Source organism: Oncorhynchus nerka, linkage group LG13, assembly GCF_034236695.1.
Source record: "Oncorhynchus nerka isolate Pitt River linkage group LG13, Oner_Uvic_2.0, whole genome shotgun sequence".
Classification (NCBI taxonomy): domain Eukaryota; kingdom Metazoa; phylum Chordata; class Actinopteri; order Salmoniformes; family Salmonidae; genus Oncorhynchus; species Oncorhynchus nerka.
In genome coordinates, this window is record NC_088408.1 from 77,525,279 (window position 1) to 77,552,172 (window position 26,894).

Sequence of the window (26,894 nt, forward strand, 5' to 3'; positions counted from 1 at the left end):
ACAAATAGCATCATATGAAAAAAATCTTGCTAGATACTTTCCACTGAGCTATTCTGCATCATTAACACTAGAAACACACATCTTCTCTCAATTTCTCTGGTGTGTCCAAAAATGTGAACTGTTCCAAGCCAAGTTATCACTATACATCTTTGGCCAAAGGCAACATCTAAACTGAAACAAGACTGCAAAGTCTTTTACTAAACTGAAACAAGACTGCAAAGTCTTTTACTAAACTGAAACACGCATTGAGATTAAACAAAAAAATTGCCTGATGAGAACAGTAAAATGTCAACTTAATTCTAACGACTTGATCATGTAAACACATGAAAGTCAATAAGAGCAGGCTAAACATAAGCTTCACTATATAGACTTTACTCCCATTCACTGCTTGGTCGTTCTCTTGTGGTGTGTGTGTGTTAGTCATAGAGGAACTGGGATACAAAGCTGTGGAGTTTCTGTCTGTTGTCTGTCTGTTGGAAGAGTGGACTGACTCCCAGGAACACACATCCTCTCTGCTGATCCTCAACCAGCACCTGACACACAAACACTATTTAGATACACGTGCAAGGACCAGTGAGTCACTGATAAAATGTTAATCATATACAGAGTGACTGCTTCTCACCCCCAGGTCTGTCAGCGTCCTGACGGTCACACGTGCCACCTCCTCTGAGCAGCTCTCTGTGACACACACACAACAAACCAGTGTTTGTGAAAGGTGAGTCATGTGCGTAACCTCCAGACATAAAAGCTGGTTATTAAAGAGGAGATTTTCATTCGGCAAATGTTTGAAGTATGGGTATTAAGCATTCTGTGTGTATGTCATTTTGTAATTCCAGTCTCACCATAGTGTCCCCTGTCCCTCTGGGCGGTGTCACACAGGTGGGAGTGTATCTGGTCCAAACAGACAGCCTCTGCAGGGTGAGACACACACACAAAGCTACTCAGAGGAGTTCCACGCACACACACGCGCACACACACACACACACACACACACACACACACACACACACACACACACACACACACACACACCTGGTAGCGGAGTGTCTAGGAGGTCTAAACCCTCTGTAGCCCAGCACAGGGCCCTCAGGTAGCCAGCCATCAGACTGCACAGGAAGAAAAGCAGTTCTGGACACTGGCTGGGCTGGCTCAACTACAAAGAGAATGAGAGAGATATATTTTAGTCACTGAGTTGTGTTGATTAGTAGTTCTGTGTGTGTACCTTGAAGGAGCGTGTCTCTCCTTCTTCACAGTCAGAATGGTCGTCTGAAGCACTCCAGGTCAGAGCACCCTTCCTCCAGAAATCACAGATCGGCGTATCGCTAGGAACCTACAAACACACACACACGATATAAATGACATAAGCCCAATCACTGGGTTGAAATGGTGAAAGTGTGTTGTGAGAGATGTACGTTTGTGTGTGATGCACTTTTAACCTCTTCCATCACAAGGATGCCACAGCGCACCAGTGTGTCCACTGCATCCAGAGCAAAGCCATGAGATGACTGACATGGCTATAGAGAAAGAAAGACAGAAAAATGGGGCAAGTCAGAGCATTATCTGTGCATATTTCGTTGCTACTGGTGGACAGACAGGCAGTTATCAGTCAATATGGAAACACAGATGGGTAGGGGGGTGAGGAAACACAGATGGGTAGGGGGGTTGAGGAAACACAGAGTGGTAGGGGGTGAGAAAACACAGAGTGGTAGGGGGTGAGAAAACACAGATGGGTAGGGGGTGAGGAAACACAGATGGGTAGGGGGTGAGGAAACACAGATGGGTAGGGAGGGTGAGGAAACAGATGGGTAGGGGAGGTGAGGAAACAGATGGGTAGGGGGGTGAGGAAACAGATGGGTAGGGGGGTGAGGAAACAGATGGGTAGGGGTGAGGAAACAGATGGGTAGGGGGGTGAGGAAACACAGATGGGTAGGGAGGGTGAGGAAACAGATATGTAGGGGGGTGAGGAAACACAGATGGGTAGGGGGTGAGGAAACAGATGGGTAGGGGGGTGAGGAAACACAGATGGGTAGGGGGGTGAGGAAACACAGATGGGTAGGGAGGGTGAGGAAACAGATATGTAGGGGGGTGAGGAAACACAGATGGGTAGGGGGGTGAGGAAACAGATGGGTAGGGGGGGGTGAGGAAACACAGATGGTTGGGGGTGAGGAAACACAGATGGGTGGGGGTGAGGAAACACAGATGGGTGGGGGGTGAGGAAACACAGATGGGTAGGGGGTGAGGAAACAGATGGGTAGGGGGGTCAGGAAACACAGATGGGTAGGAAAGTGGTGAAGAAACACAGATGGGTAGGGGGTGAGGAAACAGAGATGGGTAGGAAAGGGGTGAAGAAACACAGATGGGTAGGGGGTGAGGAAACAGATGGGTAGGGGGTGAGGAAACAGATGGGTAGGGAGGTGAGGAAACAGATGGGTAGGGGGGTGAGGAAACAGATGGGTAGGGGGGTGAGGAAACAGATGGGTAGGGGGTGAGGAAACAGATGGGTGGGGGGTGAGGAAACAGATGGGTAGGGGGGTGAGGAAACAGATGGGTAGGGGGTGAGGAAACAGATGGGTAGGGGGTGAGGAAACAGATGGGTAGGGGGTGAGGAAACAGATGGGTAGGGGGGTGAAGAAACAGATGGGTAGGGGGTGAGGAAACAGATGGGTAGGGGGTGAGGAAAAACAGATGGGTAGGGGGGTGAGGAAACAGATGGGTAGGGGGTGAGGAAAACAGATGGGTAGGGGGGGTGAGGAAACAGTGTGAGTCAGATAGAAATAAAAACTGATGCAATCAGACAAAGGAGAGAGCGAGAAGGAGAGAGGGAGGGAGCGAGAGAGAGAAAGGCCTAGTATTTATGTCTTTGATTAAAAGCCTTTGAGGACAGAGAGTTCGAGAGCACACACTCCATACACAATCTCTCGCACTCTCAGAGCTAGATGAATGGCTGTGCTGCTCCATTAAACATTCATTGAATAAGACACACACACACACCCAGCCAGTCCATTGTGTGTCTAGTATAGTATTTCCAGGCACAGTAGGTATGTGTGTGTGAATGTGTACTATTCACAGGTATTGTTCACAAGGGGGCATTGTGTGTGTGTGTACGTACTCACAGGTATATACCCCGGGGGCAGTAAGTGTGTGAGTTGCAGGGCTCTCTCAGTCAGTTCATCCTGACACAGTGCAACGTCAAACTCCATCTCCCCTCTGACCTCGTCACCTTTAATCTCTTCACCCCTGATCCTGCTGCTGCCCCCGCAGCCTGCCACCTCACACAGCATGGCAGACACCGCACACGCTGCACACACACAGTCAATTGTAGGAAAAACAAAAGAGTCATAAATAATACAACTAATCAATGAAGATTGTGAATGTGGTAATGAATTTGCACAGACGTACCTCCGACGGCCTCATGGATGAAGGTGTGTGTGAGTATCTGGGAATGGCGGGAAAGAGAGAGAGTGGCGGAGAGAGAGGGGTGGGGAGCGATGAGGGGATCAGACCTAGAAGGGAGGGAGAGAAATGGTTGGTATTCCCTCTCCGTCACACACACACACACACCTACCTACCTACCTACCTGTCTTTGGGATGGGCAGCGAGGGTTAGGTGAGGGGTGAGGAGGGTGAGGGAGTGGTAGACCACCCCAACCAGACTCCCCCCAAAGCCCACATCTCTGTTCCTGAACAATATCTCCTCCAGCAGCCAGGCCACGTCACGACACAACACAGACAGACATACACCCTGGATGGAGGGTGGGGGTGGAGAGAGAAAATGAGGTGAGAGTAGAAAGTCAGCATCAGCGACTCTAATAACGTCTATACACACAAACAATAAGAAGCAAAGCAGAAAAACACGGGACTCCAGTACTTAACCCCCAGGCTGAGTTTATGGTCATAGATGGTGTGTGTTCCCTGTGATATCACCACAGGGCTGGCAGGAGAATAGTTCTCTCTCTCACACACACACACACACACACACACACACACACACACACACACTACCTTGCGGTGTTTGTGCAGTAGAAGACAGGAGACCAGGCTAGTGGACATCACAGCCATGCAGGACATAGTGGCTAAAAAGAGGAAAAACACCAGGTATATTACATGTTAATAGACTGGAACTGGCATTATGACATGTCAAAGAGATGGAGACAGAGGGTGTGAGAGAGAGGGGGGGGGGGGGGGGGGGGTTGGACAGTGATGTAGTGTCAAAGATATTATGGAAACTCCAGACTAGTACAGTATAGCTGATCTGGTCCTTTCTGATGTACAAGGGGGAAATCAAGAAGAGTCTAGGGGTTAGGACTAGGGGTTGATTTAGGACGGCAATAGACTCACAGTAGATGAAGGGCAGGGTGGGGGTGTGTGTGTGTGCTTATGTATGCATCTGTGTGTGTGTGTGTGTGTGTGTGTAACTCACAGTAGGTGAGGTGCAGGGTGAGGGCAATGCTGAGGTCTCTCTCCGATTGGCAGAGCTCAGGCAAATAACAAGGGGGCAGGATCCATGACATCGTCCTCTGGCCAAATATCGCATCAGACCTGGAGGAAGGGCAGGGGCGCGCAGAAACATATCAGCCTGAAGACCTTTCACTAAATCAGCTCCTTCAAAACAGGAAATTATCTCAATTAGCGATGCCAGATAGACAACAGGAAGCATAAAACCTAGAGAGTAGAGACTGCAGGGTGTTTGAGCATCAGTTAGACACTTTGAATGAGTGTGTTTTTGTGAGTCAGATCAAAAGTGTGTGTATATCCCACCAGGTTCCCAGCTTGGTTTGGCCAGCACTCCTGTTCACTGCTGTGTGTTTACTATTTGAGCTGTGAACAATAGAGACTTTAAACAGACCTAATAAACCAAGTAAAGCCAGACAGATTGACTCAACAAACTCTTTCTCCATCCATCTTCAGTCCCCACTGCTGATACCCCCTTTCAACTCTCTCCTTTTCCCATCATCCTCTCTCCTCCTCTGAGTTTCATAAGAAGTGAGGACTGAACAGCAAATATTGAGATAAGATGTGACACACCTGTTGTGTAGAATGGTAGGGAGCAGGAGATCTTGTAGAGGGCGCCCTCCATCCACACGACACTTCCCTGTGTCACACATCTCCTACGCACGCACGCACACACACACACACAGCAGAGAGAAAAGTCACACTCAGTAACAACTAGGGCTGTTACGGTGACCGCATTACTGTCATGACGGCAGTCAAATTCCACCTGGGTAATTAGGCTTCTCCAAGCTCTGATGCTGCTGATGGTCATTAGTAGCCCACCAAACTTGCTAACTGCCTGGTACTCGGCACTCCACTGTCCCTCTAAACACTCTGACGTCAATGCAAATGTAATCAAAAATCGAATCAAACACTGAGAGCCCATGAGCTCATGTTGAGCAACATTTCTATAGGCTATGCAATTGCGCGAGAAAACAGAGTGATGGCCTCTATTAAAAAGAGGCCGATTCCATCAGCTTTCTTCAGGCTAAGCTTACTTTATTTATCAACTTTCCTAATATTTAGCACATTGCTTCTCTTTACAACAGGAGTAGAGCCTACCTGACTGGTGTGAAAATAAACCAATGGAAAAGTGTCCTCCATTTGCTATTTAAATGCATAGATGACATGCATTTTTCCTGATGCCCCGTTTCAAGACAGGTGCATGATAATGGTTCATTTTAAATCTAACTAATTCCACACATATACAGTGGGGCAAAAAAGTATTTAGTCAGCCACCAATTGTGCAAGTTCTCCCACTTAAAAAAAGATGAGAGGCCTGTAACTAGCCGTGCGTGAGTGTCAAGTTTGGGGGAAGATAATTTTCACCATAATAATTCACCTTTATAATAAAATTATTTAATGCATCATCGCATCTGTGGTCACTTTTGAGAATGGTGTTTTCCTGCTAATGGAACATTTGCGCTTATAGCCTACTGCCATTTGCGCATTGCTGCGCTTTTAATGTGAAGAAATAGCCTAATAGTTTAACAACATTTGAAGCTAAATGTTCTCATCTGTTTTGTCAGGCTCATTGCTTAAAACAGTTTTTTTGATGCTAGTGGTTGTATTAATTTGGGATCTAGGGCATTCCACAACTGTGCCGGGCTATGTTTGGAATATTTATTTCTCGCACGGAATAGGTGAACTTTTGTTCTATGGGGATAGTATATAGACTAGTGCTTTTGCTGTTTGTTACGCCTACTCATCTTGTTGGTTGACAAAAAGTAAATGTGGACAGTTCTTCCAATATGCGCCTCGGAATTGGATAAGGACGCGCACAGTTCCATCCCCGATGTGTCTGTCTTCACTTGTAGCCTGTGAGAAAGACATGTACCACGTGACTGAGAGCCAGTGAGATGCTTCGGCACGCAGCCGGGAGAAAGGAATCATAATTATTATATTCAGCCCAAGGGCACAGATTTTTTTCGTGGGCATTACGGCCACAAAGGGGATGCAGCCAGGAAATTTGAGACATTATCAAATGCTTGTCAAATTGTGAATGAGAGACTGATGAATGTGTACAGCCTAATCAGAGCTCATGCCTTTTTTCAAAACATCATTAGAGTCGCACCATGCAGGCTTAGAAGGTATAAAATCAAAACATTGTCATGACGTTGCCCTGTTGGGTGAGGTTTATGACCCCCCATAAATACATTTCCCCCTTTTCTCTCCACTCTACAGAATGGACTCTTCGAAAGCCATTTGTTAACAGAGAGAGTATGGCAACATCAAAAGGTTGAGGAATGGAACAATATTTCCCTTTCTCAACCAGTTGAAAGTGTCCGTTGGTACTTAAAGAATATGATATCAGATCAGTTGGTGTCTGGGACATTATATCTGATGAAAGGACGACAAATGTAATCTTGGGACATCTACACATTCTAGTTATAAGATTCACATGGAATGGTTGGGCAATTTAAATGTTTAAATATGAAACTATTTGTGACCAGATGTAATTTTAGCTTCTAAATGAGAGAAATGTTTACATAAGTAAACTATGCTCACTCAGTGGACACCCCCAAGTGAACAGACATTGGTTGAGAACTATGAAACACGACCTTCTCTCCCACAGTACAAAAGCCCGTTGACGGATGTCAATTTAGTTCCCGACGACGTGAGGACTGGTGTCCAAATGTTTAAAAGGACGAATTTCAACGTGGAAGTGACGATCCCTACGCTGGAATGGTGAATTTCAACTAGACCAGCCAGAATAGTGCGAGCTGATTACGGCAACTTGGTATGAACTTTGAACAGTTATTCACTAAAGAAGAAGTGATACTGCAGGAAGGGTACCATATGAGGGAAGAGGATGTCATTCCTGTAACGCACAGCGTTGAGATTACCTGCAATGACAGCAAGCTCAATTGGTATATGTTTTTATTTATCACACTTTTCTTTAACCATTTATGTTCTTTAATACAGGGCCGACATACCAGTTCCTTACTTTTTTCCCCTTCTACTTGCCTCTTCCATTTTTGTGGTAGTGCTGCAATTAGTTGGTTGTAATTTTGTTGTGTTAGCTGCATGTGTGACATAACTCCACCAGTCCTATTTATGATATCATTCACTAAAACACCTGTTAAAATAATTTATTAGAAAAATATATATATTTTTAATCAATTAGTATATTTGAGTTTAACCACAATATTTGTTGTATTTGTTGTATTTCAGGTGGATTAAACTGAAATTGCAACCAACTCTCTAAGGCTTGTTTAAAAAAAATAACGATATTTGAGATGATTTCCTTTTCAAACAACCGAAAGTGAGCAGGTTGTAATCTGAATAAAGGGAAGAAGGCCATTCTTGAACATAGGATGAGACATTCCTACCAATTGACTAGAAAACCAGTTTGGATTTAAGTATAACTTTTGTATGACTGATGCCTTTAGTGAGACCATTTAATTGGTAAACTACACGGTAATGTAAAATTTGCATTTTTTTGTGATCCAATAGGTAATAGTACACTTATAATTTGGTTTTAATCCAGAGATGATAGCAAAAGTATCTAGATCCTCTATGAGGCCGTGGAAAGATTCTAATTGTGTTTTTAAAAGAAAACATGAATCAGCGTACAATGACACCTTTGTTTTTAAACCATGGATTTCTAATCCCTTAATTCTTAAGGCTAGAGGGCACTATTTTCACATCCGGATGAAAGTGTGCCCAAAGTAAACTGCCTGATACTCAGGCCCAGAAGCTAGGATATGCATATAATTGGTAGATTTGGATAGAAAACTCTAAAGTTTCTAAAACTGTTAAAATTATGTCTGAGTATAAGGGAACTTATTTGGCAGGAGAAACCCCGAGGACAAACCATCCAGGAATTTTGTTGTTGTTGAGGTCACTCTTTTCAATGGGTTTTCTATGTGGACCTAGATTTCTAAGGCACTTGCTTGCAGTTCCTATCGCTTCCACTAGATGTCAGTCTTTAGAAATTGGTTGAGGTTTTTCCTTTGTGTAATGAAGAAGTACGGCCATCTTGAATGAGAGTCACTTGAAGTGGACTGTTGGATAGATGCGCGTGACCAGAAAAGTAGCGTCAGTTTGTTTTCTTTTTGTATTGAACACAGACCATCCAGTCTTCAATTTTATCGATTATTTACTTTAAAAAAATACCTAAAGTTGTATTACAAAAGTAGTTTGAAATGTTTTGGCAAAGTTTACTGGTAACTTTTGAGATATTTTGTAGTGATGTTGGGCAAGTTGGAACCTGTGTTTTTCTGGATCAAACGCGCCACATAAATGGACATTTTGGATATATATGAACGGAATTAATCGAAAAAGGACCATTTGTGATGTTTATGGGACATATTGGAGTGCAAACAAAAGAAGCTCGTCAAAGGTAAGGCATGATTTACATTTTTATTTCTGCTTTTTGTGTCGCGCCTGCAGGGTTGAAATATGTTCTCTCTTTGTATACGGAGGTGCTACCCTCAGATAATAGCATCGTTTGCTTTCACTGAAAAGCCTTTTTGAAATCTGACATGTTGGCTGGATTCACAACACGTGTAGTTTTAATTTGGTATCTTACATGTGTGATTTCAGCAATGTTTGATTTTTTATAGTATTTTATTTGAATTTGGCGCTCTGCATCTTCCCTGGCTATTGGTCAGGTGGGACGCAATCGTCCTATCCCAGAGTGGTTAACCTGTTGAGTGTATGGGGCAGTATTTTGATGTTTGGATGAAAAACGTATTCAAATGAAACTGCCTATTTCTCAGGCCCAGAATCTAGAATATGCATATAATTGTCAGATTAGGATAGAAAACACTCTAAAGTTTCCAAAACTGTCAAAATATTGTCTGAGTACAACTGAACTGATATTGCAGGCGAAAACCTGAGGAAAATCCAACCCGGAAGTGCTGTTTTTCCTGAAACCTCTGTTCCATTGCCTGCCTTCGCTCCATTTAAAAGGATATCAACCAGATTCCTTTTCATATGGCTTCCACATGTTGTGAACAGTCTTCAGACATAGTTTCAGGCTTTTATTTTGAAAAATGAGCTAGAAAGATCACATCGCATCATTGGATGGCTGGGTGCCAGCAGCGTTTTGCATGCGCAACAGCTTGGAGCAGACATTTTCTCTCTCCCATTGAAGAAGCTACAGTCTGGTTGAAATATTATTGATTATATATTGTAAAAACAACCTGAGGATTGATTACAAAATGTTTCTACGAACTTTACAGATACTATTTGGAATTTGTCTGCCCGGTCATGACCGCTCAAGCCTGTAGGATTTCTGAACATAACGCTCCAACCAAACAGAGGTATTTTGGATATAAAAATAATCTTTATGGAACAAAAGGAACATTTGTGTAACTGGGAATCTCGTGAGTGCAAACATCCGAAGATCATCAAAGGTAAGTGATTCATTTTATTGCTTTTCTGACTTTCGTGACCAAACATATGGCAGCAGATCCACAAGGTCTGCCATGAGAGGTGACTGTATAGTTCCCTTAAGGAAAAGCACCTTTAGTAAATCTGCTTTCTCTGTGAGAGCTTCCCTTGTCTGGAATACACTGCCATCAAACACACATAACTGCACCACATATCACACTTTCACAAAATGTAAGAATGCATGGCTAAAGGGCAATCAGATTTGTGATCATAATCCCTAGCTGTGTATTGCTGCTTTCCATGTTGTCTGTAGCTTGTGAGGTGTGGAAACACTGTTGCTTTTATGAATTTTGTCTTGCTGCTTTTTGTTCTATGTCTGTATGCTACGTCTTGCTTGTCCTACGTTGCTCTGCGTGTGCTCACTGCTCAATGATTGTCTATATTATAATTGTTTTTAATAACCTGCCCAGGGACTGCGGTTGAAAATTAGCCGGCTGGCTAAAACCGGCACTTTTACTGAAACGTTGATTAATGTGCACTGTCCCTGTAAAAAATTAAATAAACTCAATCTACTTGGCTGCTAGCTATTTGTAATGTTTCGTCTGCTGAGAGAGATGTCCTTACATAAACGCTTGGTATGCTTTCGCCGAAAAGCTTTTTTGAAATCTGACACGCCAGGTGGATTAACAAACTAAGCTGTGTTATGCGATATTGAACTTGTGATTTCATGAAAATGAAATATTTTTTAGTAATTTAATTTGAATTTGGCGCTCTCCAATTCAGCGGATGTTGACGAAAATCATCCCGCTAACGGGATGGGTGCATCAAGAAGTTAACGGGATTGATTTGACAACACCCAGTGAAATAGCAGCGCGCCAAATTCAAAACCAGAAATACTCATAATAATAATTCATGACTCATACAAGTGTTATACATCGGTTTAAAGATGAACTTCTTGTTAATCCAGCCACCGTGTCAGATTTCAAAAGGGCTTTACAGCGAAAGCAAACCATGCTATTATCTGAGGACAGCACCCCATCAAACAAACACATGAAAATCACATTTCAACCCGCCAGGCGCGACACAAAAGTCAGAAATAATGATATAATTTATGCCTTACCTTTGAAGATCTTCTTCTGTTGGCACTCCAATATGCCCATTAAACATCACAAATGGTCCTTTTGTTTGATAAATTCCGTCGTTATATCCCCAAAATGTCCATTTATTTGGCGCGTTTGATTCAGAAAATACACCGGTTCCAACTCGCGCAACATGACTACAAAGTATCTAATAAGTTACATGTAAACTTGATCCAAACAACTTTCCTAATCCAACTTTAGGTATTTTTAAACGTAAATAATCGATCAAATTTAAGACGGGATAAACTGTGTTCAATACCGGACAAAAACAAAGTGGAGCGAGCTTTCATGTCGCGCGCCCCAACCACAACAGTACACTAGACTCGACCCTCGTTCTGAACAGCCCTAATACTATATTATCTCCAATGTATCGTCCATGTAAAAAACCTGTCTGATTTGGATGAATAACATCTGACAATACTTTATTAATTCTATGCACCAAGCATTTTGCTAGGATTTTTGCATCACAACACTGAAGTGTAAGAGGTCTCCAATTTTTTAAATGAACTGGAACTTTATATATACACACACCACTTGTGTCCTGTTTCAGTAATAATTATATCAGACCTGGTTGCGTGTTTGATAATCTACCATTTATATAGGAGTGGATAAAACATTCTAATAATGGTCCTCTGAGTATATCAAATACGTTTTGTATACTTCCACTGGTATGCCATCCAGCCCTGGAGTTTTCCCAGCCTTAAAGGCTTTAATTGCAAGTTCCTCCTCTGTAATTTGGCCTTCACATGTCTTTCTGTCTTTCTGTACAGATGTTAATGTTATTATTATTAGGAAAAATATCCATACAATTAGTTTCAGTTAGTGGAGATGGAGGAGACTGAAACTAAAACATTCTTAAAGTATTTTACTTCCTCTTTCAAAATATAATTTGGTGAATCATGCGTTACTCCATTTGTAACAAGTTTCCATACATTTTTGGTAGCATTTCTATATTGAAAATTAAAAAATAATTTGGTGCATTTTCCCACATATTCCATCCAGTTCGCTTATTTTTTTATAATATATTACACTGGATCTTTCTTGAATAATTTCCTCCATTTCTTTTTGTTTTTCCTCCAACTTATTCTTTGCCTCTGTGGTACAGTTTTTTATTGCTATCTAACTGTACTGTTAGTCCTTCAATTTCCTTTGTTAACCTCTATGCGCACGGAACCCGGTAGCGGGCTGAAATTCCACAACATACGGTGATCGCTACATAAATAGTCATATTAAACATTCATGAAAATACAAGTGTCTCACATGTATCGAAAGCCTAGAATCTTGCTAATCCAACTGCGTTGTCAGATTTAAAAAAGGATTTACTGCGAAAGAATACGATGCGATTATCCGAGAATAGAGCCCCATAAAAAAAAACTATTTCAACCAGCACAGGCATAACAAAATCACAAACTGCATTAAAATAAATCGTTTACCTTTGACGATCTTCGTCTGTTTGCAATCCCAATGCTCATTGTTACACAATGAATTATCTTTTGTTTGATAAAATCCGTTTTTATAGCCTAACACAAAACATTTTGTGAACCTCGTGTCGTGAATTCCGTCTCATTCCATTTGACGACGACCCATTCGAGGGTAAATACCCACACAAAACGTGACTTTTCCAGTCATGTTTGGTTTCATTGCAATCAACTGGTTTGTTTGTAACAGAACCAAACATGATGGGCTATTTTGCGGGACGTATTGACTGAAAGAAACCGATTTGAAGACAACAGATAATGACATCACTGTGCACCAATGATATGACCACTGTTTCGTTGATTGACTGTATTTTAACCCAATTACCACTGATCGTCTTGAAATCTAGCTGGGTAGATAGTCAATGAGCTGAGGTAAACGGCAATATGCAATGGTTGTGTGTTGGAAGACCAACCCATGTAGTAAACTCCGGCGTAAAGAGAGTCATTCGCTATTGAAGTTTTATACCGGAAGGAGCTACGCATATTAAGCACAGCATTGTTTGGTAAACGCGCAGATTCAGCTGTTTATATATCAATCAGTATGGCGACTAAGTCAGGGAAAGCTAAGTCTAGATATACAGATGTACACACAATTTTAGAAGAAATTGATTGGAAAAGTGAGACAGAGATTGTTGTAGGACGATTCATTTAGCGATTCCCAAGTGGAGGAATATTTCTTTGAACGGAGAGGACATCGTTTTGGACTGGTAAGTTCTTCTCATGCTAATGCCCTTGTTTGAAATTAATAATATGAAATATTATTTATGATTTCTTTTAAATTTAGAAGCAATATCTAAAAATGTAATGAAATGTGAGATGCGTGTGTCTGCCGCCCCACCCCAACTCACATGAAATAGTCTATTTGAGGCTGTTGAGGGGAGGGCAGGCCCACAACAATGGCCAAAGTGAAATGGAGACAGTAGATACAGCTGGTCTGTTGTAATATAATAAAGACAGTAGATCTAGCTGGTCTGTCATAATATAATAGAGACAGTAGATCTAGCTGAAATGTCATAATATAAAAGAGACAGTAGATCTAGCAGGTCTATAATAATATATTCAACCTTATGTTCCCTGTACTCTATATATATACACACTGCTCAAAAAAATAAAGGGAACACTAAAATAACACATCCTAGATCTGAATGAATGAAATATTCTTATTAAATACTTTTTTCTTTACATAGTTGTGCTATGAATGTGCTGACAACAAAATCACACAAAAATTATCAATGGAAATCAAATTCATCAACCCATGGAGGTCTGGATTTGGAGTCGCACTCAAAATTAAAGTGGAAAACCACACTACAGGCTGATCCAACGTTGATGTAATGTCCTTAAAACAAGTCAAAATGAGGCTCAGTAGTGTGTGTGGCCTCCACGTGCCTGTATGACCACCCTACAACGCCTTGGCATGCTCCTAATGAGGTGGTCTCCTGAGGGATCTCCTCCCGCACCTGGACTAAAGCATCCGCCAACTCCTGGGCAGTCTGTGGTACAACGTGGCGTTGGTGGATGGAGCGAGACATGATGTCCCAGATGTGCTCAATTGGATTCAGGTCTGGGGAACGGGCGGGCCAGTCCATAGCATCAATGCCTTCCTCTTGTAGGAACTGCTGACACACTCCAGCCACATGAGGTCTAGCATTAGGAGGAACCCAGGGCCAACCGCACCAGCATATGGTCTCACAAGGGATCTGAGGATCTCATCTCGGTACCTAATGGCAGTCAGGCTACCTCTGGCGAGCACATGGAGGGCTGTGCGGCCCCTCAAAGAAATGCCACCCCACACCATGACTGACCCACCGCCAAACCGGTCATGCTGGAGGATGTTGCAGGCAGCAGAACGTTCTCCACGGCGTCTCCAGACTCTGTCACGTCTGTCACATGTGCTCAGTGTGAACCTGCTTTCATCTGAGAAGAGCACAGGGCGCCAGTGGCGAATTTGCCAATCTTGGTGTTCTCTGGCAAATGCCAAACGTCCTGCACGGTGTTGGGCTGTAAGCACAACCCCCACCTGTGGACGTCGGGCCCTCATACCACCCTCATGGAGTCTGTTTCTGACCGTTTGAGCAGACACATGCACATTTGTGGCCTGCTGGAGGTCATTTTGCAGGGCTCTGGCAGTGCTCCTCCTTGCGCAAAGGCGGAGGTAGCGGTCCTGCTGCTGGGTTGTTGCCCTCCTACAGCCTCCTCCACGTCTCCTGATGTACTGGCCTGTCTCCTGGTAGCGCCTCCATGCTCTGGACACTACGCTGACAAACACAGCAAACCTTCTTGCCATAGCTCGCATTGATGTCCCATCCTGGATGAGCTGCACTACCTGAGCCACTTGTGTGGGTTGTAGACTCCGTCTCATGCTACCACTAGAGTGAAAGCACCGCCAGCATTCAAAAGTGACCAAAACATCAGCCAGGAAGCATAGCAACTGAGAAGTGGTCTGTGGTCACCACCTGCAGAACCACTCCTTTATTGGGGGTGTCTTGCTAATTGCCTATAATTTACACCTGTTGTCTATTCCATTTGCACAACAGCATGTGAAATGTATTGTCAATCAGTGTTGCTTCCTAAGTGGACAGTTTGATTTCACAGAAGTGTGATTGACTTGGAGTTACATTGTGTTGTTTAAGTGTTCCCTTTATTTTTTTGAGCAGTGTATTTGAAGATATATAGAAAAGCTATGTTTTTTTATTGTATTATTACAATCCATAACCAGGGTAGAATTGTGTTTCATTATTTTCCTCATCTATAAGAACTTCGTAATTTTTTAAATAGCCATGGAGTAGTTTTTGTGTCTCTGAACAGCTGGTTATCAATATATAGTTTATTGACGACGAGAGCGACTCGTTTCCCTTTTAATCTATTTTTCTTGGAAATTGGATACAGAACTTTATGCCATTCTGTAATTTCCTTCGGGAACTGGTCATTCATGCCAATTTTGGTCCCAGCAAGTCTTTTACCCAGGCTTTTAACCATTATTTTATCTTTAAATGTAGCAAATTTGGCAACGATTGGGCGTTCATACCTCTGCTCTCTATGTCCGAAGTGGTGTACACATTTGAGTTGGATTTTGTCGATAGCTCCGCATGGAATCTGAAGCGCTGTAAGGAGGAACTCTAACTACAGATTCAGGAACTTCTCCTTCTTGGATACCTGTAAGTACCAAATTCTCTCTCATGGATCTAGTCTATGTCAAGTAATGCTTCTCTCAGAACGATGTTCACTTCGGTTTCAATCTTATGGATTGTCACTTTTAGCTTATTTGTTTCCTTCTCCAATGATCACAAGATAGTCTTGTTTTGTGTTATTATCCAGATTGAAGGTTATCACCCACCAGATTGTGTTGTGCTAATATTTAGTCTAACTTGCCGATATTGAATATTAATATCTTGAGGTGCTCTACATAACTACGTTCAGTCCACCATTACCTGTCTCAGTCCCTCCCTCTCATCCTACCTCTATAGCCAAGTACTTACGACAATCAGAATGAGACCGATCGAGCTGACGATTAATAGACTGCTATTGATATAAAAGATCTTCAGATCTTTAAGAGTGGATTTGGGAGATAACTGCTCTATATAAATGAATGCCTCCGTGGTGCCCCAGGTTATTAGTGGTTTAATTGTTGCATGGTTTAATTCAATCACGTAATCAATTAAATGTTAGGTAATCGATTTGATAAAATAGCATATCTTATAATTTAATCAGTCAGAGACACGACAAATCTTGTCTGCTAAATTAAATAGTGTAGCCCACAGCCATATGGCATAGCCTGATCAGGGCCTAACATAAGGACAACTCAGAGTATGCTATTCTGTTCTTCTGAAATATACTACATTTCCTTCATTTCATGTTTCTATAGACATGTCTAAAATAAATAACGGATTTATTGTGATGGTGTAGGCTGGTGTACATGGATTTATTAGACTTTTAAAAATGTAGATGTTCCAAAGTTCTGCATCAGTGGCTTGTAGGCTGTGTGTGGAAGATGCTAAATGTGTTTTATGTTAATTAACGGTCAATTACCGTGAGACTGGCAGTTATTTGCTTGACATTCACAGGCTGACTAAATTTCATGACCGCCTCAGCCCTAGTCACAACTAGACGTCAAAAATACTAATACAAAAGTGTTTCACAATCCCTGTCTGTTGGAGAGTTAGTTTTAAGCTAAGCAGCTCAGTCCTCCATGAAGGAACAACAATAGCATACCCATCAGTTCCTGGTCCAAACATACCTTCAGAGAGAAGGGCTGGGCGAAGTGGATCCTCACACTACTTCTCTGTCGGTTGCCGCACAGCAAGGAGAACACACACCTCAGAGTAGACAGCAGACCAACCTGGGGGATATGGAATACATAAACACATTGTTATCCTCGTGGGGACCTAGAATTAATTTCCATTCAAATTCCTATTTTCCCTAATCCTAATCCCTACCATAACCATAACCCGTAACCCTAGCCCTAATAGTAACCCTAACCCCTAAGCTTAAAATAGCCTTTATCCTCATGGGGATGTGGGAAATTCTTTTGATACTTGAGGGAACGATTAGTTAGGAGAATAGAAGTACAGACACAATAGAAGTATAGAATACATGCACATAAGCACACACAGATGAGTTATGATGATACCATTATGGGGCTCTCCCATTAAGAGGAAGATTAGGGGAGCAATAACAAAAATGGGAAGGCTCTTTTAATTAACAACAGGATGACGTGTGTGTGTGTCAGATTAATAATGAACAATAAGATGTTGAGGGAACATTAGCCCACCCACAACGGAACACCATCTAACCAACAAGTACAGAAGCAACACTGTGGGGGGGCTCCGAGGGGCTTTACCAGGAAATGTCATATTAATGTGTGTGTGTTTTACAGGTAACTGTCAAAAATAATGGGAACACTCAAATAAATGAAGGATAGAGGTGTGGTTATTGAGTTAATTCAGCATCCCATCACCTTAGGGTCATGTAGAGAAATGCTGGGCAGGACATTATTTCGGCTACCATGGCTATAACCCCATAGGATGACAATGCACCAATCCACAGGGCACGAATGGTCACTGAGGAGCATGAAAATGATGTAAAACACATGCCATGTCTGTCTCAGTCACCAGATCTCAACCCAACTGACCACTTACGGGAGATTCTGGAGCGGCGCGTGAGACAGCATTTTCCACCACCATCAACAAAACACCTCTCCCACAGTGTTCCAGACACTTGTAGAATGTATACAGTGCCTTCGGGAAGTATTTAGACCCCTTGACTTTTTACATATTTTGTTACATTACAGCCTTATTCTAAAATGGATTAAATAAAAATCCTCAGCAATCTACACAGAGTAACCCATAATGACAAAGCGAAAACAGGTTAAGAATTTGTGTCCAAGGTATATAAAAAATAAACTGAAATAGCTAATTTACATAAATATTCAGACCCTTTGCTATGAGACTTGAAATTGAGCTCAGGTGCATCCTATTTCTATTGATCATCCATGAGATGTTTCTACAACTTGATTGGAGTCCACCTGTGGTAAATTACATTGATTGGACATGTTTATAAAAAAATAAAAAATAAAAAAAAGGCACACACCGGTCTATATAAGGTCCCACAGTTGCCAGTGCATGTCAGAGCAAAAACCAAGCCACGAGGTCGAAGGAATTGTCCGTAGAGCTCCGGGACAGGATTGTGTCGGCACAGATCTGGGGAAGGTTACCAAAAAATGTCTGCAGCATTGAAGGTCCCCAAGAACACAGTGGCATCCATCATTCTTAAATGGAAGAAGTTTGGAACCACCAAAACTCTTCCTAGATCTGGCCGCCCGGCCAAACTGAGCAATCGGGGGAGAAGGGCCTTGGTCAGGGAGGTGACAAAGAACCTGATGGTCACTCTGACATAGCTCTAGTGTTCCTCTGTGGAGATGTGAGAACCTTCCAGAAGGACAACCATCTCTGCAGCACTCCACCAATCAGGTCTTTATGGTAGAGTGGCCAGACAGAAGACACTCCTTAGTAAAAGGCACATGACAGCCAGCTTGGAGTTTGCCAAAAGGCACCTAAAGACTCTCAGACCATGATTGATGAAACCATGATTGAACTCTTTGGCCTGAATGCCAAGAGTCCCGTCTGGAGGAAACCTGGTACCATTGTTACGGTGAAGCATGGGTGGCAGCATCATGCTGTGGGGATGTTTTTCAGTGTCAGGGACCGGTAGACTAGTCAGGATCGAGGCAAAGATGAACGGAGCAAAGTACAGAGAGATTCTTGATGAAAAGCACTCTGGAGCAGGTTAGGACCTCAGACTGGGGCACAGGTTCACCTTTCAACAGGACAACGACCCTAAGCACACAGCCAACGCAGGAGTGGCTTTGGGACAAGTCTCAATGTCCTTGAGTGACCAAGCCAAAGCCCGGACTTGAACCCGATCAAACATTTCTGGAGACCTGAAAATAGCTGTGCAGCAACGCTTCCCATCCAACCTGACCGAGCTTGAGGGTCTGCAGAGAAGAATGGGAGAAACTCCCCAAATAATGATGTGCCAGGCTTGTAGAGTCACACCCAAGAAGACTCTAGGCTGTAATCGCTGTCAAAGGTGCTTCAACAAAGTACTGAGTAAAGGGTTCGAGTAGTTATGTAAATATGATATCAGTTTTTTATTTTTCATAAATTAGCAACAATTTCTAAAAATCTGTTTTTGCTTTGTCATTATGGGGTATTTTGTGTCGATTGATGATAATAATTGTTTTAATGTAACATAACAAAATGTGGAAAAGGTCAAGGGGTCAGAATACTTTCCGAAAGGCACTGTACCAAGGTGCATTGAAGTTGTTCTGGCTTGTCGTGCCCAATGCCTTATTAACACACTTTATGTTGGTGCTTCCTTTATTTTGGCAGTTACCTGTAGGCTATACACTGAGTGTACAAAACATTAGCAACACCTGCTCTTTCCATTACAGACTGACCAGGTGAATCCAGGTCACCTGTTAAATCCACTTCAATCACTGTAGATGAAGGGGAGGAGACCGGTTAAAGAAGGATTTTTAAGCCTAGAGACAATTGAGACATGGACTGTGTATGTGTGCCATTCAGAGGGTGAATAGGCAAGACGAAAGATTGAAGGGCCTTTGAACAGGGTATGTTAGTAGGTGCCAGGCACACTGGTTTGAGCGTGTCAAGAACTGCACCGCTGCTGGGTTGATCATGCTCAACAGTTTCCTGTGGGTCAACATGGGGCAGCATCCCTGTGGAATGCGTTCGACACCCTGTAGAGTCCATGCCCCAACAAATTGAAGTTAGGTATTAGGTAGGTGTTCCTATTGTTGTGTATACTGTACCAGTGTGCTGGTGTTGGGAACACAGTCATAGGAGATGCCCACTGGAACCAGGTGGACGTCAGGCACCACTCCCTCTCTCACAGCCAGTCTGATGCGGGCCAACCATTGCCCTCCTCGCCAACTCTCTCCTGACACACACACACTCAGTACCTGGCCTTCACACAGCAACTCACCAACCAACTACACACATAAAGAGAGAGGGGGGGTGGGGAGCAGTTGGAGAAAAAAATGTTTTGGAATGCAATAATCTGATAAATTACCCACCATAACGTAATGACAACCTCCAATAAGAGGGGTGGGGGACCAGAGAAGGAGAAGAGAGGATAGAGAAATAGGAGAGCTAGGAGTAGTCGATGCCTCCAGTCCAAAGCATCTGTCCCTACTGAGAGGTTGAAAAGGCAAGGATGATAAGGAAAAAGGGGATGATGAACAGAGAAAGAGAGGTATATAGCAGGACAGACAAGTGGATTATGAATGTGTGAGATATATGTACATACATACACAGTTGAAGTCGTTAGTTTACATACACACTCAGTTTCACAATTCATGACATTTAATCCTAGCAAAAATTCCCTGTCTTAGGTCAGTTAGGATCACAACTTGATTTTAAGAATGTGAAATGTCAGAATAATAGGAGAGAGAATGATTTGTTTCAGCTATTATTTCTTTCATCACATTCCCAGTGGGTCAGAAGTTCACATGTACCAAATACTGATTGAGTGTATTGCCTTTAAATTGTTTAACTTGGGTCAAATGTTTCAGGTAGCCTTCCACAAGCTTCCCACAATAAGCTGGGTGAATTTTGGCCCATTCCTCCTGACAGAGCTGGTGTTACCGAGTCAGGTTTTTAGGCCTCCTTGCTCGAACGCGCTTTTTCAGTTCAGCCCACAAATTTTCTCTAGGATTGAGGTCAGGGCTTTGTGATGGCCACTCCAATACCTTGACTTTGTTGTCCTTAAGCCATTTTCCCACAACTTTGGAAGTATGCTTGGGGTCAATGTCCATTTGGAAGAACCATTTGCGACCAAACTTTAACTTCCTGCCTGACTGGTGTCTTGAGATGTTGCTTCAATATATCCACATAATTTCCATGCCTCATGATGCCATCTATGTTGTGAAGTGCACCATTCCCACCTGCAGCAAAGCAACACAACATGATGCTGCCACCCCGTGCTTCACGGTTGGGATGGTGTTGTTCGGCTTGCAAGCATCCCCCTTTTTCCTCCAAACATAGCGATGGTCATTATGGCCAAACAGTTCTTTTTTTGTTTCATCAGACCAGAGGACATTTCTCCAAAAAGTACGATCTTTCTCCCCATGTGCAGTTGCAAACCGTAGTCTGGCTTTTTTATGGCGGTTTTGGAGCAGTGGCTTGTTCCTTGCTGAGCAGCTTTTCAGGTTATGTCGATATGGGACTCGTTTTACTGTGGATATAGATACTTTTGTACCTGTTTCCTCCAGCATCTTTACACGGTCCTTTCTGTTGTTCTGGGATTGATTTGCACTTTTCGCACCAAAGCACGTTCATCCCTAGGAGACAGAACGCGTCTCCTTCCTCAGCGGTTTGACGGCTGCGTGGTCCCATGGTGTTTATACTTGCGTACTATTGTTTGTACAGATGAACGTGGTACCTTCAGGCATTTGGAAATTGCTCCCAAGGACCAGACTTGTGGAGGTCTACAATTTTTTTCTGAGGTCTTGGCTGATTTCTTTTGATTTTCCCATGATGTCAAGCGAAGAGGCACTGAGTTTGAAGGTAGGCCTTGAAATACATCCACAGGTACACCTCCAATTTATTCAAATGATGTTAATTAGCCTATCATTTTCTGGTATTTTCTAAGCTGTTTAAAGGCACAGTCAACTTGGTGTATGTGAACTTCTGACCCACTGGAATTATGATACATTGAATTATAAGTGAAATAACTTGTCTGTAAAGAAAAATTACTTGCATCATGCACAAAGTAGATGTCCTAGCCGACTTGCCAAAACTATAGTTTGTTAACAAGAAATTTGTGGAGTGGTTGAAAAGCAAGTTTTAATGACTCCAATCTAAGTGTATGTAAACTTCCGACTTCAACTGTGTGTGTATATATTAGAGGTCGACCGATTTTTCGGAATGGCCGATTAATTAGGGCCGATTTCAAGTTTTCATAACAATCGAAAATCGGTATTTTTGGGCGGCGATTTTTAATTTTTTTATAAAAAATAAATATATACAGTGGGTCAAAAAAGTATTTAGTCAGCCACCAATTGTGCAAGTTCTCCCACTTAAAAAGACGAGGCCTGTAATTTTCATCATAGGTACACTTCAACTATGACAGACAAAATGAGAAAAGAAAATCCAGAAAATCTCATTGTAGGATTTTTATGAATTTATTTGCAAATTATGGTGGAAAATAAGTATTTGCATGCAGAGTCAGGGTATATTCAACAGTTTGGGCAGCCCGGCTCATTGTGAACTAATTTGACAGATTTATACGTAATTATGACATAACATTGAAGGTTGTGCAATGTAACAAGAATATTTAGACTTAGGTATGCCACCTGTTAGATAAAATACAGAACGGTTCCGTATTTCACTGAAATAATAAACATTTCGTTCTCGAGATGATAGTTTCCGGGTTCGACCATATTAATGACCAAAGGCCATTTCTGTGTGTTGTTATAATTAAGTCTATGATTTGATAGAGCAGTCTGACTGAGCGATAGTAGGCAGCAGCAGGCTCGTAAGCATTCATTCAAACAGCACTTTCTTGCGTTTTGCCAGCAGCTCTTCGCAAGCACAGCGCTGTTTATGACTTCAAGCCTATCAGCCTAATTTACATTTACATTTAAGTCATTTAGCAGACGCTCTTATCCAGAGCGACTTACAAATTGGTGCATTCACCTTATGACATCCAGTGGAACAGCCACTTTACAATAGTGCATCTAAATCTTTTAAGGGGGGGGGGGGTGAGAAGGATTACTTTATCCTATCCTAGGTATTCCTTAAAGAGGTGGGGTTTCAGGTGTCTCCGGAAGGTGGTGATTGACTCCGCTGTCCTGGCGTCGTGAGGGAGTTTGTTCCACCATTGGGGGGCCAGAGCAGCGAACAGTTTTGACTGGGCTGAGCCTAATGGCTGGTGTAACCGATGTGAAATGGCTAGCTAGTTAGCAGGGTGTGCGCTAATAGCGTTTCAACATCACTCGCTCTGAGACTTGGAGTAGTTATTCCCCTTGATCTGCAAGGGCCGCGGCTTTTGTGGAGCGATGGGTAATGCTGCTTGAAGTGTGGCTGTTGTGTTCCTGGTTCGAGCCCAGGTAGGGGCGAGGAGAGGGACGGAAGCTATACTGTTACACTGGCAATACTATAGTGCCTATAAGAACATCCAATAGTCAAGGTATATGAAATACAAATGGTATGGAGAGAAATAGTCCGGCGTTGAAAAATCATAATTGGTCGACCTCTAGTATATATACATATAAATACGTGTGTGTGTGTGCACGCACGCGCACACACACACACACACACAGCAGGACGGACCAGTGATACTATAGGATGAGCTGCAGTAGCTAGATGCCGCCAGAGCCTCAAATTGTGTTTTTGCTTCTCATACAGAGTGAATTAAATTACTATTGACCAGCAGAAGAGCAGCCCTGTGAAATTAACTCAATAAACTAGCAGGTCTATTAACAATGATGCACAGCCAATAGAAATACACACACAACTGCCTCCCTCCCTTCCTTTTTCCCTTACTTCCTCCTCCTCTCTCCTCTCCAGCCAACACAGATGCCACAGATTCTCTAGTGAGATTTAGACTTGCTGTTAATGGGAGTAGAACCAGAGCTGGACAGTAGGGGATGGAGCCAGAGTGTGGGATGGAGATGGGGCTGATAGTGGGGGATGGAGCCAGAGTGTGGGATGGAGCCGGAGATGGTGCTGACAGTGGGGGATGGTGCCGGAGTGGTGGATGGAAATGGGGCTGACGGGGGGGGATGGAGCCGGAGTGGTGGATGGAGATGGGGCTGACAGTGGGGGATGGTGCCGGAGTGGTGGATGGAGATGGGGCTGACGGTGGGGGATGGAGCTGGAGTGGTGGATGGAGATGGGTCTGACAGTGGGGGATGGAGCTGGAGTGTGGGATGGAAATGGGGCTGACAGTGGGGGATGGAGCCGGAGTGGTGGATGGAGATGGGGCTGACAGTGGGGGATGGAGATGGGTCTGATAGTGGGGGACGGAGCTGGAGATGGAGCCAGGCTGGGTTCGGGTTGAAGTTCTGCCATCAGCATGCCAAGGAGTGCAATAAAGATGGCGCACGTGTGTGTGTTTTACCCGAATTCCATTTCTCCCCTTCCCCTGAAGTACGAAGGTCTCTCGAATCCACTTGTTGATAGAGACAGACTTACGGAGGTCATGACTGATGAGTATAGGTTGTCGGTCTCTGCTTCCTGTTCTGTGATTGGATCTGGTGGGAGGAGGACAACGCCAAGTCTCTGCAGGACTGACCTATAGGAACAGGTTATACCAGTCAGGTGACAGGAAGAGTAGAGTAGCCAAACTGCCATACCAAGTTGTCTTTTTGTCAATCACTGACTGTCTGTGTGTGTGTGTGTGTGTGTGTCTGCGCACACGCGTACCTAAACCAGTTGTTGTGTATCTGTAGGTGACAGAGTGTGTATGGCACTCTCAGGTTGTGACAGAAGAGAACCAGTGGGATGAGAGCATAGTCCACGATACTCTGAGGCACACACACATACACCAGTGACGCACCCTGAAAAACAAAACGCATTACACACATTCATTCCTCCAATCGACCTTCTACACACACACACCTACATATCTTCTTACCCTCCGATCAAAATGTCTGTGTGTGCGTTTGCCAAAATTTCCTAGGGGGATGCAACCTTTATTTGAGGGGTAAAATATGCTTAAATAGCCTATAGGTACACCTAAAATATGTCATGAGTCTTGTTAAAATATGTAGAATTGCAGTAAATTAGCTTCAAAACATTTATTTTACTATGGTTATAGCGTCATTTAATAAATGTTTTATGTTTATTTGAACCTTTATTTAACTAGCCATGTCAGTTAAGAACAAATACTTATTTACAATTACGGCCTACACAAGTCCAAACCCGACGACGCTGGGCCAATTGTGCGCCACCCTATGGGACTCCCAATCACGGCCGGTTGTGATACAGCCTGGATTCGAACCAGGGTCTGTAGTGACAGATGTGCCTTAGACCACTGCGCCACTCGGGAGCCCCATCACTATTGATTTAATATAGAGTCCTAGAACGACCTTGTCTGACGACTCAAACTGAATTATTCCGCTGCTCTATGTTCAACTACATACTTCAGTCTTACTGCCATCGTTGAAGTCGTTTGTGGTGACGTCAAAATGAGGGGTGTTGTACAAAATAAAGTCATCAGTGATTGGATCATCTCTAATCAGAGTATCAACGGCAATTACGAATTTTCAAAACGCAGCTTTACCCATGTGCGTTCTGGCTCAACGCATCAGTTTCTAGGACCACTAAGAAAGGTTCAAATGTCTTTGAGTTCTAGAAATAGTCGGGGAGGTACTCAGATCCAGCCTCTAACGTCCATGGGCATTTGGCCGGAGCAAGGAGTTTGGGTAACCAGGCAAAGAAAGACCCTCATACCCATGGGGTACATATGAAAATGTCTGTATGACAGTGTGTGCGTGTGTGAGTGAGTACCTGCTTTGAGGCTCTGTGCAGGGGAGCCATGTGGTTCAGGTTGACCTGAACACTGCAGAACACTGACCCAAACGCCTTCAGCAACACCCAGCCGACCAACCTGGAGAGAGTGAGAGAAAAACCCCTTCAGCAACACTCAGCCTACCAGCCTGGAGAGAGAGAGAGAGACAAACGCCTTCAGCAACACCCAGCCTAGGGAGAGAGAAAAAACCCTTCAGCAACACTCAGCCTACCAGCCTGGAGAGAGAGAGAGAAACCCCTTCAGCAACACTCAGCCTGGAGAGAGAGAGAAACCCCTTCAGCAACACTCAGCCTACCAGCCTGGAGAGAGAGAAAAACCCCTTCAGCAACACTCAGCCTACCAGCCTGGAGAGAGAGAAAAACCCCTTCAGCAACACTCAGCCTACCAGCCTGGAGAGAGAGAGAAACCCCTTCAGCAACACTCAGCCTACCAGCCTGGAGAGAGAGAGAAACCCCTTCAGCAACACTCAGCCTACCAGCCTGGAGAGAGAGAGAAACCCCTTCAGCAACACTCAGCCTACCAGCCTGGAGAGAGAGAAACCCCTTCAGCAACACTCAGCCTACCAGCCTGGAGAGAGAGAGAGAAAAACCTTCAGCAACACTCAGCCTACCAGCCTGGAGAGAGACAAACACCTTCAGCAACACTCAGCCTACCAGCCTGGAGAGAGAGAAACCCCTTCAGCAACACTCAGCCTACCAGCCTGGAGAGAGAGAGAAAAACCCCTTCAGCAACACTCAGCCAGCCTGGAGAGAGAGAGAAAAACCAGCCTCAGAGAGAGAGAGAGAAACCCCTTCAGCAACACTCAGCCTACCAGCCTGGAGAGAGACAAACACCTTCAGCAACACTCAGCCTACCAGCCTGGAGAGAGAGAGAGAAACCCCTTCAGCAACACTCAGCCTACCAGCCTGGAGAGAGAGAGCAAACAGCCTGGAGAGAGAGAAAACCCCTTCAGCAACACTCAGCCTACCAGCCAGAGAAAACCCCTTCAGCAACACTCAGCCTACCAGCCTGAAGAGAGAGAGAGAGAAACCCCTTCAGCAACACTCAGCCTACCAGCCTGGAGAGAGAGAGAAAAACCCCTTCAGCAACACTCAGCCTACCAGCCTGGAGAGAGAGAGAGAAACCCCTTCAGCAACACTCATCCTACCAGCCTGGAGAGAGAAAACCCCTTCAGCAACACTCAGCCTACCAGCCTGGAGAGAGAGAGAGAAACCCCTTCAGCAACACTCAGCCTGAGAGAGAGAAAACTTCAGCCTGGCCTGGAGAGAGAGAGAAACCCCTTCAGCAAACACTCAGAGAGAGAGAAAACCCCTTCAGCAACACTCAGCCTGGACTGGAGAGAGAAAACCCCTTCAGCAACACTCAGCCTGGAGAGAGAAACACCTTCAGCAACA

At 43.7% G+C, this 26,894-nt stretch overlaps 1 protein-coding gene across 3 annotated transcripts in view; it reads right to left on the reverse strand.

The window, feature by feature from the left end:
* Positions 1 to 322: 322 nt before the first annotated feature.
* Positions 323 to 26,894, reverse strand: part of gpat2 (glycerol-3-phosphate acyltransferase 2, mitochondrial) — a 62,278-nt gene continuing 35,706 nt past the window's right edge. For 2 of the 3 annotated variants that reach the window (XM_029678407.2, XM_065026726.1), the window contains 17 exons: positions 25,479 to 25,578; positions 24,393 to 24,526; positions 24,162 to 24,261; positions 19,775 to 19,954; positions 16,682 to 16,783; positions 5,025 to 5,107; positions 4,420 to 4,538; positions 4,002 to 4,072; positions 3,578 to 3,741; positions 3,400 to 3,503; positions 3,114 to 3,298; positions 1,437 to 1,514; positions 1,223 to 1,330; positions 1,033 to 1,153; positions 843 to 911; positions 623 to 678; positions 323 to 533 (listed from right to left, as the gene is read on the reverse strand). In XM_029678407.2, coding sequence (XP_029534267.2) covers positions 417 to 533; positions 623 to 678; positions 843 to 911; positions 1,033 to 1,153; positions 1,223 to 1,330; positions 1,437 to 1,514; positions 3,114 to 3,298; positions 3,400 to 3,503; positions 3,578 to 3,741; positions 4,002 to 4,072; positions 4,420 to 4,538; positions 5,025 to 5,107; positions 16,682 to 16,783; positions 19,775 to 19,954; positions 24,162 to 24,261; positions 24,393 to 24,526; positions 25,479 to 25,578 — 1,891 coding nt within the window. In that variant the 3' untranslated portion in view covers positions 323 to 416. The remainder of the gene's footprint in view (positions 534 to 622; positions 679 to 842; positions 912 to 1,032; positions 1,154 to 1,222; positions 1,331 to 1,436; positions 1,515 to 3,113; positions 3,299 to 3,399; positions 3,504 to 3,577; positions 3,742 to 4,001; positions 4,073 to 4,419; positions 4,539 to 5,024; positions 5,108 to 16,681; positions 16,784 to 19,774; positions 19,955 to 24,161; positions 24,262 to 24,392; positions 24,527 to 25,478; positions 25,579 to 26,894) is intronic. The other variant, XM_065026727.1, reaches the window with a different exon arrangement.